The following is a 16,528-nucleotide window of genomic DNA, read 5'->3' on the forward strand; positions in this document are numbered from 1 at the left end:
GGTTTTAGGCCACTCTGCGAGAAGATGTAATACATTGACTTTCTGTCAGGTTTTAGGCCACATATTCAGGGCTGCACATTTATTCAAATTAATGAAAATTCTTCATCCGATGTCTGGATTGAAAGATATCAGGGAAACAAGCTGTAGAAAAGTTTCAGACGACTTCAGAGAAACACAGTTTTTTAATGTATAACGTATTTTATTGGTGTTTTTTACCGGTGTAATCACAGGTTTATCAAATCAAACTTTATTTAAACAGCATTCTTCGTACACAAGCGGTAAAACAAAGTGCAACACAAACCAAAAACAGGAAATACAAAAAAAATACTACCCCCTCCCCTTCCCGGGTAATAAAGGGTTAGTAACATTTTGTGATTGATAAAAACACTTGAAACCAACCGAGAACCAAAAACACAGGATTGAATAACACAAATAAAATAATAATAATATACAGTTATTTTTAAAGCCACATTTTAAAGCTGAAACCGCTGTGTTTGATGTTTGCTTGCTAAGAAAAAACCCTTAAATAGTTTAGTCATAGTAAAACAGTAAATGGGGCGGTTTTAGCAAACATGGCTAACTTCCAGCTGTTGCCCCGGCCAGATGATAATAGACACCTTTTTAAAATCACAATACATCAACCGCATGTGTTGCTCAAGCCCGTAAACGTGTTTGTGTTCCCAGTGACGCTCTGGAGCGAGCCATCGAGGAGTTCACGCTGTCGTGTGCGGGCTACTGTGTAGCCACGTACGTGCTCGGCATCGGGGACCGCCACAGCGACAACATCATGGTCCGCAGCACCGGACAGGTGGGATTTCATCTAATTGATTTTTTTATTTTACCAGGATTAGGGATGGGTATCGTTAAGGTTTTAACGGTACTACTACTTTTATCGATACCGCTTACCGATCCGGTCCTTTAACGGTACTCTTAACGGTTCTTTTAAAAATAAAGGTAAATGAACTAAACAATTGTTTTTTACAGTTCTGTAAATTAAAATTATTTACAAACAAGTATTTACTGCAAACATACAGTGGAGCAACACAGGTGGGGCAGACAGGTATGCTGCAACGCGCCTAACGGTCCTTCTGGAGGAAGATTAAGGCATAACACGAAACGTTACTCGTGGGCTGCAGAGCTGCTATAAAGACAGTGGAACCCGGTGCATTCCTCCGTCTGGATGTGGAGCACTTTTGCTAAATGTTTAGACAAACTGCTCGTGCTACCGCCCTCACATGCTAAACTCTTATTGCACTTTTGGTAACGAGCATCGTCCACATGGAGACGGGTAAAGTTTATAATCGAGGCTTTTGTTTTCATGCCTTTTTGACCTGCTATGCCACTGTTCCTGTGAAGTGTCCTCGGTGCGGGACTGATAAAAGATTTCTGATTCAGATTTGTCATTTTTATATGTGAAGAAAAACACGATATTATAAAAAAGCTATCAAACTATTACATTGAAATTGAATACAAATATTTTTAAGAGGATTTTAATAAAAGATAAAAGTGTATATACTGTATCAAACAAAAATATTAAGAACATGTGTTCGTTCAAAATATTCATTTTAAAAAAACGTCCGAAAATACAATTACATTGAAAATGAATAAAAAATCGTATGAATAATATAATTTAAATAAGAAAATAAAAACTAGCAGATCTAAAGTCTGTCTGATACCTTGATCCTTTACAGTAAATGTGTCACCAATGGCTACAGCTCTTAGCCAGCTTCTCGACTTTGATGATATTTTATAACCAGCATTAAACTGATTTAAGTCAACAGCTGTTCAAAGATAAAGCTCACGGTCCAAATTTAGATCTACGATTTTTCATTTAAAGGTCCCATGTCATGCTTTTCCAGTTATCACCCGTCCCCTTGTGTTATGAATGTTTTCCTGCATGTAAACGGTCTGCAGAGTCAAAACCCTCAAAGTGCACCCTGTAGCGAGTAAAACTCTAACACAGAGAAGACCTCCCCAAAACGCCTCGTTGGAGATACGTCACTGTCCATTGTTTACTTCCTGGGTATTGTGACGGAGGAATGGCCAGTAGCCGCGCCCAGAGCTATGACGCGATACGGTCATGCGTTACCCGGTACCAAATGGACCAATCCGTGGAGCTGTTACGTCCGCGGAGCTGTTACGTTAAGCCCCCGCTGATTGGTCCAAATTGACCAATCCACGGACTTCCTCACACACTCAGTGCAGGCAGCTCTGCTGATCTCTCCTCCCTGGCTGCGGGCTGATAACAGACAGTTGGGATCGCGGCGAAATTCTCTCTGCAGACCCATTCTCTCTGCAGACCCATTCTCTCTGCAGACCCATTCTCTCTACAGACCCATTCTCTCTGCAGACCCGTTCTCTCTGCTGACCCGTTCTCTCTGCAGACCCGTTCTCTCTGCAGACCCATTCTCTCTGCAGACCCATTCTCTCTGCAGACCCATTCTCTCTGCAGACCCGTTCTCTCTACAGACCCATTCTCTCTACAGACCCATTCTCTCTGCAGACCCATTCTCTCTGCAGACCCATTCTCTCTGCAGACCCGTTCTCTCTACAGACCCATTCTCTCTGCAGACCCATTCTCTCTGCAGACCCATTCTCTCTGCAGACCCGTTCTCTCTACAGACCCATTCTCTCTGCAGACCCGTTCTCTCCGCAGACCCATTCTCTCTGCAGACCCATTCTCTCTGCAGACCCATTCTCTCTGCAGACCCATTCTCTCTACAGACCCATTCTCTCTGCAGACCCATTCTCTCTACAGACCCATTCTCTCTGCAGACCCATTCTCTCTGCAGACCCATTCTCTCTGCAGACCCATTCTCTCTGCAGACCCGTTCTCTCTACAGACCCATTCTCTCTGCAGACCCGTTCTCTCCGCAGACCCATTCTCTCCGCAGACCCATTCTCTCTGCAGACCCATTCTCTCTGCAGACCCGTTCTCTCTACAGACCCATTCTCTCTGCAGACCCGTTCTCTCTGCAGACCCATTCTCTCTACAGACCCATTCTCTCTGCAGACCCATTCTCTCTGCAGACCCATTCTCTCTGCAGACCCATTCTCTCTGCAGACCCGTTCTCTCTACAGACCCATTCTCTCTGCAGACCCGTTCTCTCCGCAGACCCATTCTCTCCGCAGACCCATTCTCTCCGCAGACCCATTCTCTCTGCAGACCCATTTTCTCTGCAGACCCATTCTCTCTGCAGACCCATTCTCTCTGCAGACCCGTTCTCTCTGCAGACCCATTCTCTCTGCAGACCCATTCTCACAGCGTTTATCAACCTTTTTCTTACTCAATATCAAGCCACACTTATTGTCTTTACTTCGGCTGTGACTTTGTGTGTGCTCAGGATGAGTTTGGCTGTGTTTCGCTGTGTATCGCTAAACAAGGAAATCACACCTCCACGGAGCTCAGCGCGATCCACAACGTCCCGACCAATCAGAGCACACTGTGCTCACAGGGAGGGTGGGGGCTGGAGCTATTGGAGCTACAACGAGCCGTTAAAGGCAGAGAGTGAAATTCAGTGAATACACGTAGTTTACAGAGATGCTGTGAGAAACCAGTGAGTTTGGAAAATTGCACAATATAAATCTATTCTAGTAGACCTCAACAATGGAGTTATGATCCGTGGAAATGGCCATGACATGGGACCTTTAACACTCGGCATGCTTTTAGTTACTGTTTCCGTCTCGTTGGTCAGATATTGTGTGAATGATATTGTTTCTTCTCGATGCTCACCGACTGCTCTGTTGTCCCTCAGCTCTTCCACATAGACTTCGGACACATCCTCGGAAACTTCAAGTCTAAATTCGGCATCAAGAGGGAGCGAGTGCCGTTCATCCTCACACACGACTTCATCCACGTCATCCAGCAGGGGAAGACGGGCTACACGGAGAAGTTCGCCAGGTTCGTTCCTTCAAATTCATCCTGTTAGTTCAGCCTCTGCTCCAATTCAGATACTGTCTATACACTAAACTACCAAATACCAAAAGTTGGACGGTAAAAGAGTTTATTTGCAGCAACATTTTGACAGAAAAATATATTTGTTCCCGTCTGATTGTTGTTGTGGATTAAAAGAAGATGATTATGATCTGATGGTGAACTGTGGGAGGATTTTAATGCTGGCAGAGTATCAGGGTTGTATCAGGTCACGGAGGACATTAGAGTCCAGGGCTGCATCTCAGGTCGGTTCTTTTCATTTCCTCGGTCTCGGTATCACCGGAAGTTGATTTGTCTGCGCCATCTTGAGTACCGTCCCATGGCGCTTATTTCTGCCGGAGGATCGAGGAGCGATAATGGAGGAGCACCAGACCATCCTCCGATGAAATCCTCAGACACTCGCCCCGCCCCCTTACTGTGTATCGCTCACTGATTGGACGATACAGTGCATGCACTGATCTGATGTTTCTTGACATGAGAGCAGTTTCCCAGCGGAGTGAAGAAGATACATGAACCTCACGGGAGTCACTCCTCAGTCTATACCGTGTTTTGTTTCAATTCCCGTTTCATTTAGTTACAAATATGTGATATATCTGAACAACAAAGTGGTCAAAAAATGTTTTATTGGAAGGAAAGGACGTCCCATTGCTCTTAAAACTCATTTCCCTGCTTCTCGTGGTTTCCTTGCGTCTCTCCATGCGCAGGGAAACGACGCAAGTGAGGGACGCAAGGAATCCATTTAACCGAAGTGAGATGCAGCCAATGTAAGGTCATTGAGGGTATCACCCACCCCCCAGCAGATTGCATAGGTTTTGTTGTGCAGTATCGTGTCCCGCCAGCAGGTGGCAGCAAAGGCTCAGGCACTGATGAAGGTCTTCTGAGGCGAAAAGTACTATATTTCTGTCTTGGCTTACTGCAAAGAGAACACGTATCCTAACCTATTCTGTATATTTGATATTGTGTATTTAACCAGCCTGAAACCGGCTTCATTAAAAGGTCTTATTAAATAGTCTTCATGTTATCATCTCGCCATTGTGTGTGTGTGTGTGTGTGGTGTGTGTGTGTGTGTGTGTGTGTGTGTGTGTGTGTGTGTGTGTGTGTGTGTGTGTGTGTGTGTGTGTGTGTGTGTGTGTGTGTGTGTGTGTGTGTGTGTGTGTGTGTGTGTGTGTGTGGGTGTGTGTGTGTGTGTGTGTGTGTGTGTGTGTGTGTGTGTGTGTGTGTGTGTGTGTGTGTGTGTGTGTGTGTGTGTGTGTGTGTGTGTGTGTGTGTGTGTGTGTGTGTGTGTGTGTGTGTGTGTGTGTGTGTGTGTGTGTGTGTGTGTGTGTGTGTGTGTGTGTGTGTGTGTGTGTGTGTGTGTGTGTGTGTGTGTGTGTGTGTGTGTGTGTGTGTGTGTGTGTAGTTTCCGTAAGTACTGTGAGGAAGCCTATCTGGTGTTGAGGAAGAACGGGAACCTCTTCATCACTTTGTTCGCCCTGATGCTGACCGCCGGGCTGCCCGAGCTCACCTCCGTCAAAGACATCCAGTACTTAAAGGTACACACACACACACACACACCAAACAGCCAATCGTATCAGAGGTCTGTCTTCTTCTGTTTGTATATTTTGTACATCTCTTCTGCTTTAATTCTTTTTCAACAACTCTTATTGTGCAAAGAGGACATACTGAATGTGAGGGTGAAGAAACAAAAACTACGGGAACTTCTGAAATCCAGCTGTTTGCAGGAGGGCGATATTGGTCATCTAAGCCTGTTACCAGAGTTCCCGTTAGAATATTTCTTCGCCGGTCAACATGTCCGTTAAAGTTTAAATCTTCCGGACAAAATGAGAAAAGTGCCGGTCAAAGGTCTTTGTTATTTATTGAGCTTTAAAACAAATTGATATGATTCAATATTAAACTAATTATAGTAGATTAACTACATTATTCAAAAGTGAACAGTAATTTACAATAACACAGAAATAATAAACGGAGCGCTCTCCCTCTCCTGACAGCCCGTCAGTATCATGCAGCTCGCGGATCAGTAATGAGTGACCCGACAGTAAAACTAAACATATCTATAACTAGTTACAGTAGTTTGAGAGGTCATTAAAATAGCAACGTGTGATATTCTAACCTGAGGTGTGTGTTTTGTTCCGCTCACCGCTGCATGTGATCATGCAGAGCTGCGTGTCGACTCGTCAGCAGCAGCTGATCTCTCTCTCCCGTCAGATTAGACTTCACTCGCGTTTATGTCCATATCGATCAGATCCAGCTAGTTCTAGCTAATGATAGGACTACCTGCTTATTGAAAGACACCTAAACAATAAGTGTCGCTATGCAACTGGGTGAGGCCACAAAGTATAGCTCAGCATTATGCATTTGTTTACATGCCCACCGGAACCCCGAGGCATTACCAACAGATCAACGCACAATCAACCCATCCAGGACATCTCTTTCTCCACATTACGTGTTAGACATTAGAATTGACTATTATTGTCTGTCACATACTCTTCTTGTCTGTCACATAAGTGGTGCAAATTGCGCAACTGATGTGGTATTGCGCTTAGCGGAAATTATTTTGAACGGACACTTTGACCGGAGAGATTTAGATTTGCCGGTCTTCAGCATATTTTACCGGTCGTAGTCCGGTAATTACCGGCTAACGGGAACTCTGCCTGTTACGTGTCGGTGGGTTAACCGATCTAAACGACGAGTCACAGATCTCATCAAGGACGTCACTGGCCGAAAATGATACAAGCCTTGACAAGCGCTTCACAGGATTACTCAACACGTAACATCACCACTGCACATAACCTGACTCTTCAGAGCAGTAGGAGATACTCGTGCTCAGCATTTACACTTGATAATACAATAAAAACGAATTATATGCATAAGTTATATGCATGTTTAATGTGTCTTACCTTTTTATATTTGTTTCATTATTAAAGATGTTGCGTCTCTGTACCGTCGTGAATCCCCCTTCTTGCGCGTAGGCGTGTCGCTTTACGGCATGAAGTGATGATGTTTACGTTTCTGTGGGGGTGGGTGTAATTAGCCGAATAGCTGCCGCGTGTCTATTTTCACCCAGGTGCAAATAGACTCTCGTAAAATCATTTATTTAATACAACTTAAAGTGAAGGCAAGAAACGATTGATAGAAGTATAATATCAATATGAGAGTGGTTATCTGGACATTTTACTTTTTTAAAGATTTGTTTGGGTACCGAAGCCTCTATTGTAGAGACAGAGTTGAAACAAGGAGACGGAGGCGATGACAAGCGGCAAGTGGTCCAGGGCCAGATTTGAACCGAAGAGAGGATCTGTAGGGCTTGACTTAGGAACCAAATGGTCACTTGTCCCAGTACGAGTCCCAGCGTGGACCACCATAAATAAACCAAAAGACACGACAGCCCCCTCGCTCTGACGCCTTACTATAAAATGCATGTTCTTGCTGCGAGGCTCCGGCGACTTCACAGTATATGCACCCCCCCCCCAACAGAGAGGCAGGAGCTGCGGGACCGTAGCCTAGAAGTGATCCTTCGTTAGCGTGAAGAGTCTGCTAAGCTGTATGCGCTCCGAAGTACCTGAGTGTGCTGCACTAGCCCCCCCCCCCCGGTCAACAACTTCAAAATTCTGGGCTATATATTAAAATCGCTGTCCCGCGAAAGTGTCTATTGGATACATGTTGGCCCTTGGACAAATGTAGTTGGTGATCCCTGGTGTATACCCTATCAGAGTGCACATGTAATTGTGAGATTAATAAATCCTTTTCTTCCCCTCTCCCCCCTCAGGACTCTCTGGCTCTGGGGAAAACAGACGACGATGCGCTGAAGCAGTTCCGGCAGAAGTTCGACGAGGCTCTGAGAGAGAGCTGGACCACCAAAGTGAACTGGATGGCCCACAACGTGGCCAAAGACAACCGCTCCTAGAGAGAGGAGTCCCTCACAGGTCAGGGGTCGGAGGTCAGGGGGAAAGGAGTGTACGGGAGGGGAAAGGTGCGCTAAGGAGACGAGTTGGAAGAAGGGAATTCAGCAGAGTATCTGACACATGAGCAACCCCCTCCTCAATATACTGTACAGCTGCCCTTTCTGTCTGTATCACTCGGCTCGGTGCCTCCTGAAAAGTAAAATCCAAAGTCATGGTCTGGAGACATTTCTGTGGAGTCATGGTGGGTGTAGTCGTTGCAAGTTTTGCACAGCAGCAGCGGATGGAGCTCACAGCCAAAGGAAGGGAAGTGAAGCGCCCACACTAAAGAATAAACTGTCCCTACGGAGCGCGTTCACGACGGAGAGCAGGAGATTTCCTCTCAGACGGACTTTAATCTCCGCTTGTACGGACTCTGCAGGGGCGCTCGGTTTGACCGCGCCCCAGAACTGCTTTACGTACGGCGGAGATGGGTGACAGAATCGGAAAAGACACAAACGTCTGACCCACATGTCTAAAAAAAAAAAACAATGTGCACAAACGGCCACAGGAAGTGCATCTTAACACTCACTCCCGCTGCCTCAAAGTGTGCCTCAAAACTGCGGGAAGATTGTATTTTTTATGAGTTGTCTTTTCTTTTGTTTTGCTATTTTAAGAATTTATCAAGAGACGTCTATGTGCCGGACAACTTTAGCAGTCCACAGAGAGAAACTTGTTTTAGGGAAATAAGGATGAGAGAGAATTGAGAATAAAGTGGGTCCACTGTTTGAAACTCAGATATATTTTGGACCATTGAAACACTGGAATATTTTCAGAAAGACTGAAAGCAGAATCCTCTTTTAGTGAACTAAACACTTTATTTTTTCAGACGCTTTTATTTTCAAACGACAATTATTTCAAGAACATCACTAGCCAACTTGTCCTAAAGTCTAAAAGGAAGTCTTTTAAAGCGCCCCCCCCCTCCTCCTTTAGACTCTTAACTATTAACATGTTCGGACCAAAAGAAAGCGCAATGTTCCGTCATTTCTTTGTTCATATTGTGTTTTTAATGATCTGTGTCTGAATTGAATGTGAAAACATGTGCCGCTCTCTTTTTAAATGTTTTACATTTGTTTTTATACGAGCAGGTGTGGGCGGAGTCTATGGTGTGGGCGGGGTTTCTCAGTAGGGACATTACACTGCGATGCAAAGCTACTTCCTCGTTTCCACATACGGTGCTCCTCAGCATCTGCGCCTGTGTTTGATTTTTGTGCAATATCCGAGTAAATGAACCATATCTTATTATATTAAAAACCTTAGGCTCAGTTCTAAGCCTATAATGGTTTCTCTCTGTTGGTTCATGTGTGATGCAGCTGTACTTCACACCACTGGCCTTCAAAAAGTCTCAGACACTGGATATTGTCAAATGTACAGGCTTTCATTGTTTTGCTGGTTTTTGTTTTCATAGGAGTTTTATTAAAGTTATTTTCCACCGTGCTGCAAAACCGCCTCTGGTCCGTTTCCTTCCTACGTATTTGTTGTGAGTTTGTTCAAAGTCAGGGCAGAAACATGGCTGTCCTCCTCTCTTTTCTGTATTGTGTAATATGTTTTAGTGCATGTAAATGCTCTGCAAAGGTTAAAATCCCAAAGAACTCTCCAGAGGGACTTTCTCTCCCACACCCTCTGCCTGAGACTCCTTTGTTTACTTCCGGAACATAGTGCTTCTATTGGCTAGCGCTCCAACACATTGTACGTGATAGGCTAAGGGGCGGGATATCTCTAAGTGGCTGACCGATCACAACAGAGCCAGCCAGCTAACCAATCAGAGCAGAATGGGCTCTGGTTTCAGACAGAGGGTGAAAAGAGGGGCTGCAGCACAGGCAGTATGAGAACAACTAAGAGCTTTTTGAACATTAAAGCATAGACATGTCGGGTACAAAATACTAATATGATATTGAACATTTGCAGAATGTATATTGTATTTATTGTGTACATCCAGAGAGGTTATATAATGAAAGCCATGGTAATCTTCACGAATAATATATTTTAGACCCATGGTAAAGGATCGTTTTTTGTTATATACAGTTTAGTCTCATATGTTAATCTTAAGATGTCAGATGAGTATCAAAGCTAACTTTATCTCCAATGTATTTTCAGAAATCTAAGGTCACACTGACACTGTTCTTCTCAGTTATACACACTAGAGCAAACTTTATTTTGATTAGATTTGAGCAAGGCCATACATGTTGTTTTACATCCAGACACAGTTAAAGGGAGATGAAAACAGACGCTCACAATCAGATGAAAACAGTCTGCCTGGAGTCATTTCAGGGCTGCTTTCTCCACTCACAGAAAACATGTTGCTGTTTACGTCAAATATGTTTGCTGCTGAAGTCAAATTAACTGGATTACTATTTCACAAAAGTTATTTTTATGTAACTGCCTGTTATGAAACTTGATGCGTAGACAGTTGAACATTTAGGAAAGGGCTCAGCTTTTTTGACCAAAACCAGAAAAATACGTTATATTTGTGGAGGAGATATTTATATTTAAAAACAGCGTTTGAATGTATTTTCAAACATATACATTTCTTAAAATATGTACGTATTATTATCTGAGACTTTTGGGAAATATGTTTAGGAAAAGCAGCTGTTAGGAATAACACTATATCTTATTATTTAACCTTGTGCTTTTCATTCTGTAACATGTTTTTGTTTAAAGTGGACCTATCATGCTTTATTTGAAACATATATTGTAGGGCCTAAACAAAACATGTCTGTGAAGTTTATTTTTCAAAATACCAAACAGATCACCCATTGTAGCCATGCCTCATACTGCTCAAACCCCTCTTTTGCCGCCCTGTTAGAGAAACGCGGATCTTGGGTCCTTAACTAATGCCTGATCAGAATTCTACCGGAGATAAAGTTCAATTCTGCTGTGATAAAACGCCATCCTGTTTTAAACCACATCAAGGATTATTTCTGAAACAGTATGGAGCTCAAATGCTTTTTCTCCTGCTTTTTAAACACGTGCTCTCTCCAGTACAGGTTAGCTCTGAGTGTTAGCGAGGCTTGCTAATGTAAACAAAGACGAGATTACGTCCAAAACACGTCAGGCATTGTTTCTGATAGCAACTTTCTGTGGGTCCGCTGCCGATTTCACGTCAGTTCGGATGGAATCTTTATCCGCTCGTTGTACTCCCGTTTTTAAAAGATTTGGGTACGGAGGAAAAGAGAGGGTTTTATTTGTTGATGCTGCGTGAGCTCCCCGACGCACCGGGGACACGTATTTATGTATAAAAGACATCACAAAGTGCATTTTGCATGATAGGTCCCCTTTAAGTAATTTGTGGGCCAATTTAAAGGGTGACTTTGGCTGTGATGGGGTGTGGTCGTCTTCAAACCAGAAGGTTGTCGGTTCGATCCCAGCCTGTGCAGCAATGTTGATGTTTCCTTGGGCAAGATATACTGAGCCCTGAGTTTCTCCCGATGGCCAACGGTGTGTGAGTGTGCATGAATGTTAGTTATGTACGAAAGAGGTGTGAATTGGTGAATGACTCTTATGTAAAAGTGCTTTATAAGTACAGTCTATTTTACATGGGCAACCAGCTCCACCGTTCCTTTTTTTGTTTACTTTGTACCTTGTAAAACAAGTTATTTGCTTATACACACGGTGTCAGAATATTCCGGTTGTAAAGTGTGAATATTTCCTGTCAATTTAGTTTGTTGACTGAAGCCTGTGTGTGACGCTTTGCCTCCGAGGCCTGTACTACGAAGCCCGTTCAACATACCCTGGATAAATTTGAGTTACTCGGTTTACCTAATCCAAAACAAACGCGCTCTCACTAAACTGTCCTACGACGCCGGTTATCAACTCGTTAACTCAAGCCAGCTTTGCCCTTCTAGGTAGGTGCGCGTTCACATAAAATGGGTGGTATTTGGAGCATTCGACCAATCGGAATAATGGAGAAGCCTAGAGCAGCGTACTTCACAGCGAAGGAACAAACTGTCATCATGAGCTGCTTTGAGGATCCAAAGCACATTATTAAGGCGAAAAGCAACACGGTTGCGGCTGCCAAAAGTCGCCAAAGTGGTTGGCAACAGATTGCTGACTCCATGAATGCGTAAGTAAAATACGTCCTATGTAACAGCGTGCACAGCTGCACATCTTTAAAACGTGTATTGGATGCACGAAGTCATGTACAAAAATAAATCCGGCGCTTCCAGATACATTTTCTAGTTTAGCGGATAAATAGTCATTAAAATACCAAATTGATCATTGAGTGGCAGCCTTTTTGTCTTTATAATATCATCGCCCGAGGGTCACAAGTGGACTTTAACCTGTTAAGCCCTGAGCCTGTTTTTCAGGTCTCAGGCTCGAAAATGACATTCCCAGAACAAATGACCATATCTTCCCTTCTAAAAGGGTTAAATGAATAATCTTTTTCCTCAAAGTAATGATAAACCTGTGAGTTGGATGTAGAAAAGTCAGAATCAATATAGATGTTTTTTATTTTAAAGAAAATTCAGATTGAACATAGTAAAAAAACTGTAAATTATAGTGTCCGTCCGGAAATTTATAGTGAAAACTACCCTTGGATGATGGTAAGGTAGACTAAAAGCTTTAGGAATCCAAAGTACAACATATAAGTACCCTGTATCAAGATGGATGCATAACAAGTGAAATTTGACCTTTTTAGAGAGATTTAGCAAAAAAAACTCAGTTTTTACCGTTTCTCTGGAACCCATTGGCCGATTTTGGTGATTGACATCTCTTTTTTACCATTAGAGCCAATAGAATCGAAGGAGGATTTTCACATACACCCATCTTAACAAAAAAAGGTGGGGGCTTTGTACATGCAGGTTTGCATCAGAGCGAACCTATCTCTCGCTCTGACATCTGGTAACGTAAAAGCAGGTGTATTGCTTATGGATTATCAGAAATCATTTCAAAGGGACACAGACACATTGGATTAACCTATGGATTAACTTCAGCAGCGTTTTTATCGTTTTAATGCCTTGAAGACCACTTTTGACCAACGACACAGGTAAACCATGTTAGTGTTTTTAGCTACCTAGCGCCACATGTTTTGATGTCTGTTTTTGTTTATAAAATCGCGAGTTCTTATCATGGAGCGATGATTTATGTACCGATCGATTCTGTTTCATCTCACAATCAGATCGATGGGTTGGACGTGCAGCTACGATAAGTAATAAGGGTGTTATGAGTGAGTTTCTGTGCAAAACGCTGTTAGCATTTTTTCGCTCGTGGCTAATTCATAGGCCCAGCGCTAGCTTTGTGGGTTTTTTTGAAAATAAAATAAAAAATGATCAGTTAGCTGAGTTTCTTCCCGTTACATGGATATAAAACATTCATAGTTTATTGAATATGAAGATGCCCTCAGACGCTGTTTCCTGCAGATGAAGCGTTTTCCCCCCGGTATCAGGGGTGCGGTGTAGAACAGGGTTTAAGCCTGATTTTTTTTTTTATTATCCTTTTAATTTATAGCATTTTTTTTTATTCAAGCTGTAGCCTACATGACATTTTTTGTTTCAGATGTAACCCCGGCGGGTCTAAAAGGACCTGGGAACAAACTCAAATTAAATATAAAAACATCATTCAATCTGGTAAGTTTCCCTCTTTTGAGATCTTAAAAATACATACACGTTTTGTATTGCTTCAATTGGTCTGTGTTTCATAACTGTGTAGATAAGCGGTCACATTTTTTCCCAATGCTTGCAGCCAACATGAAAAAAAAGGACCAGAGGAAGACAGGAGGGGGCCCTCCTCCAGCAGAATTCCCCCCTGCCGAGGAGCTGGCCCTCAGCAACAATGAGGGTCAGCCCTTGATGGTAGGGGTGGAAGGGGGGTTCTCTACAGACCCTGGTGGCAGCAGCTCCCACCACATGTTTATACAGGGTAAGAATCAGGGAGCTTTAAACAGCTGGGATGCTATAAAACACAAATATATAATATATATATTGTTGTGGGAGTCAGTAACATGTATTTTATTGTTCTGCAGATGATGGGGAGAACGTGGTGTTGCTGCCCCCCCTCAAATCAACAACTACCTCATACAGAGGTAACGTAACCTTTGGTATGTCACATATATGGTCGCTGAATATGGATAAAATAGACCATTTACATTTCTTCTTTTTTTCAGGAGTGCCTAGATGATGCTTCTAAATAAGTGTCTAGGCTGCCTTCAACTGTAACAGATGGATACTTTAGAAAATGTCTTAAAAAAATATATAGGATGATCCCGTGATTCCTGTTTTATTTTTTTAGGGAGAGGTCTTATTGTGGACGTGGTCAGATTTAATATTCATTTTAAGTGTGTTGCTTATTTTAGTGGGCAGGTTTTTTTTATGAGATACCTATGGGAGACGGGTGGAACACCTACCTGACTTATCCTGTATTTTGTTGGTTTACTGTATAATGAGAAAAGCCAATGTGATAAAACTCTGAGTGGCACAGATGAAACCACAGGTCAATGTCCCAACTATTCAGCTCCCCTCTATTCAGCTCCCCTCATTGATCAAATCAATGACTGGGTGTGTCATAACTTTCTTTAATCAGAAAAAGACAAAACTGAGGTAATTCTTTTTAGAGACAAGTCAGAGCTGAGCTTCATTAGGCAATGTTCAAAACAACAGAAGAAGCCAGAAATCTAGGTATAGTCATGGACTCTGACTTGCATTTAAATAGTTGCATTAAAGCTATTACTAAGTCAGCCTACTATCACCATAAGAATATATGGATTAAAAGACTAATGTCACAGCAGGATTTGGAAAGCTTGTCCATGCTTTTATCTTCAGTAGACTGGACTACTGCAATGGTGTCTTCACAGGTCTCACTAAAAAATCTATTAGAAAGCTGCAGCTGATTCAGAACGCCGCTGCTCGAGTCCTCACTAACACTAAGAAAGTGGATCACATCACTCCTGTTCTGAAGTCTTTACACTGGCTTCCTGTGTGTCAAAGAATCAATTCAAAAATACTGCTGCTGGTTTATAAAGCATTGAATGGTTTAGGGCCAAAATACATTTCTGATCTGCTGCTAAATTATGAACCATCCAGAACTCTCAGGTCTTCTAGGACTGGTCAGCTTTCTGTCCCCAGAGTCAGAACATGGAGAAGCAGCGTTCAGTTATTATGCCATTTTAAAATGTGTGTCTATTTTAATGTTTTTAATTCTTTGTAAAGCACTTTGAATTTACTTGTGTTGAAAGGTGCGATATATAAATACACTTGCATGCCTCATCATCAGCTAAGTAACATCTTACAGATTGGTTTTACAGCCCGACTTAACTGTGGCAAGAAAATATTGCTAATTAAAAAAAAAAAAAAAGGTTAATAAACCAGTGAACTATTTTAGTCCTTTCTCTTGGACATAACAAAGAATGGAAATATGCACAGGCGACACAATGAACAAGTATGTTTAATAGAAGACCGATTTATTAAACAAAACATTTTGTAGGAGATGAAAAAAGTGCTGTTTAGCCAGTGAAAGTGCTGTCAATTGTACTTTCCTCCTTCATTTGGCAAAGTACACATATTCATCCTTTTCCTTCATGATTTCTCAGATGAGGATTGCAGTTATCAATCCAATGGTTGCTCCGACGCCAGCCACACCTGCAGAGGCAACTGCTGGCAGACCGACTGCACCTACAGCAAGGATCAAAGGTTTAATATCAACTATGCAGACACTGAGAACTGATATTACCATATTATCATTAGTTTAACCAAAAGATTCAAATGGAAAACATAAAAGTGATGATCTTTACCTGCTGCCTGCAAACCAGCCACTGCACTTCCGCCTGCCACTGCTCCCGCGTTAGCCACTGCAGCAGCTGACATCCAGGCGGCAGCACAGGAGCCTGCGGTGATCCCGACGGAGGTGAACCCTACAGCGGTCAGAGCAAAAGGCGCAGCGACGAGAGCTCCAGCTGCAGAGGAAATGTTGTTAATGCCAATTTGTTTGGACGCTCCAAAATGAATAGTGAGTCAGAAATAGTAAACATTCCCAAATTGGGCTCAATAAAGAGTATCTAATCTAAAGTGTGTTTACAATCAGATGTAAAAGTCTTACCTGCTCCACCGACAACTAAAGCTGCAGTTACTGAAACACAAGATAAATATCAAAATCAACATTAACATCGGGCTTAATCAATACCTTTGCTAAAGTAACTATCATTATTATTTTTTGTAATTAAAAATAGAATGTACAAAGTAAAAACTCGATGAAATGTAAAGTGATACTCACACAGCCCCATGACTTGATATAGTGTGTAGTGTATAAGTAAGAACTGAAGAGCCTTGAGCTGCACCGGGTTTATATAGCCTGCCTAGCTTTCATTTCTTGAAAAATAAAACTCTGAAGTCAGTTAATCAGTAATGTGTGTGGGTGTGTGCACATGCATCAGTATATAAAGCAAAAACAAACAAACCAAGGTCCAGTAGAGCCAAGCAACCCAAGAGGAGAGAGAGACTGACTGCTCAGGCACCCATACTTGTAGCTGAGCAGTCAGGGGTGCCGCCAGGGATTTCAACCCAAATCAGGTGTCCGCAATCTCTCCTGATTTGGAGAGTGGCTAACCAGGGACCTGAGTCTAAGGCCTAGGGGCCGTCACACCTCCCCCCTTAAGAATGAGGTATCACCTCAGATCCTGAAACAAAACAAGAACATTAGACACAACATTTTCTTCCAATTCATA

At 42.6% G+C, this 16,528-nt stretch overlaps 2 protein-coding genes across 5 annotated transcripts in view; one reads left to right on the forward strand and one right to left on the reverse strand.

The window, feature by feature from the left end:
- The window catches only part of pik3cb (phosphatidylinositol-4,5-bisphosphate 3-kinase, catalytic subunit beta), a 105,708-nt gene extending 96,391 nt beyond the window's left edge, over positions 1 to 9,317 (forward strand). For all 4 annotated transcript variants that reach the window (XM_034198472.1, XM_034198469.1, XM_034198470.1 and 1 more), the window contains 4 exons: positions 685 to 808; positions 3,756 to 3,901; positions 5,334 to 5,466; positions 7,701 to 9,317. In XM_034198472.1, the coding sequence (XP_034054363.1) occupies positions 685 to 808; positions 3,756 to 3,901; positions 5,334 to 5,466; positions 7,701 to 7,838 (541 nt within the window). In that variant the 3' untranslated portion in view covers positions 7,839 to 9,317. The remainder of the gene's footprint in view (positions 1 to 684; positions 809 to 3,755; positions 3,902 to 5,333; positions 5,467 to 7,700) is intronic.
- A 5,919-nt stretch (positions 9,318 to 15,236) lies between these two features.
- LOC117534277 (interferon alpha-inducible protein 27-like protein 2A) lies at positions 15,237 to 16,217 on the reverse strand. The gene is made up of 4 exons (XM_034198473.1): positions 16,078 to 16,217; positions 15,904 to 15,933; positions 15,599 to 15,760; positions 15,237 to 15,479 (listed from the first exon to the last, which is right to left on the reverse strand). Exons 1-4 carry the CDS (start codon positions 16,085 to 16,087, stop codon positions 15,394 to 15,396), a joined length of 288 nt encoding a protein of 95 aa, XP_034054364.1. The 5' UTR covers positions 16,088 to 16,217; the 3' UTR covers positions 15,237 to 15,393.
- Between the last annotated feature and the right edge of the window lie 311 nt (positions 16,218 to 16,528).

The sequence above is a fragment of the Gymnodraco acuticeps genome, unplaced genomic scaffold, assembly GCF_902827175.1.
Source record: "Gymnodraco acuticeps unplaced genomic scaffold, fGymAcu1.1, whole genome shotgun sequence".
Taxonomy (NCBI): Eukaryota; Metazoa; Chordata; class Actinopteri; order Perciformes; family Bathydraconidae; genus Gymnodraco; species Gymnodraco acuticeps.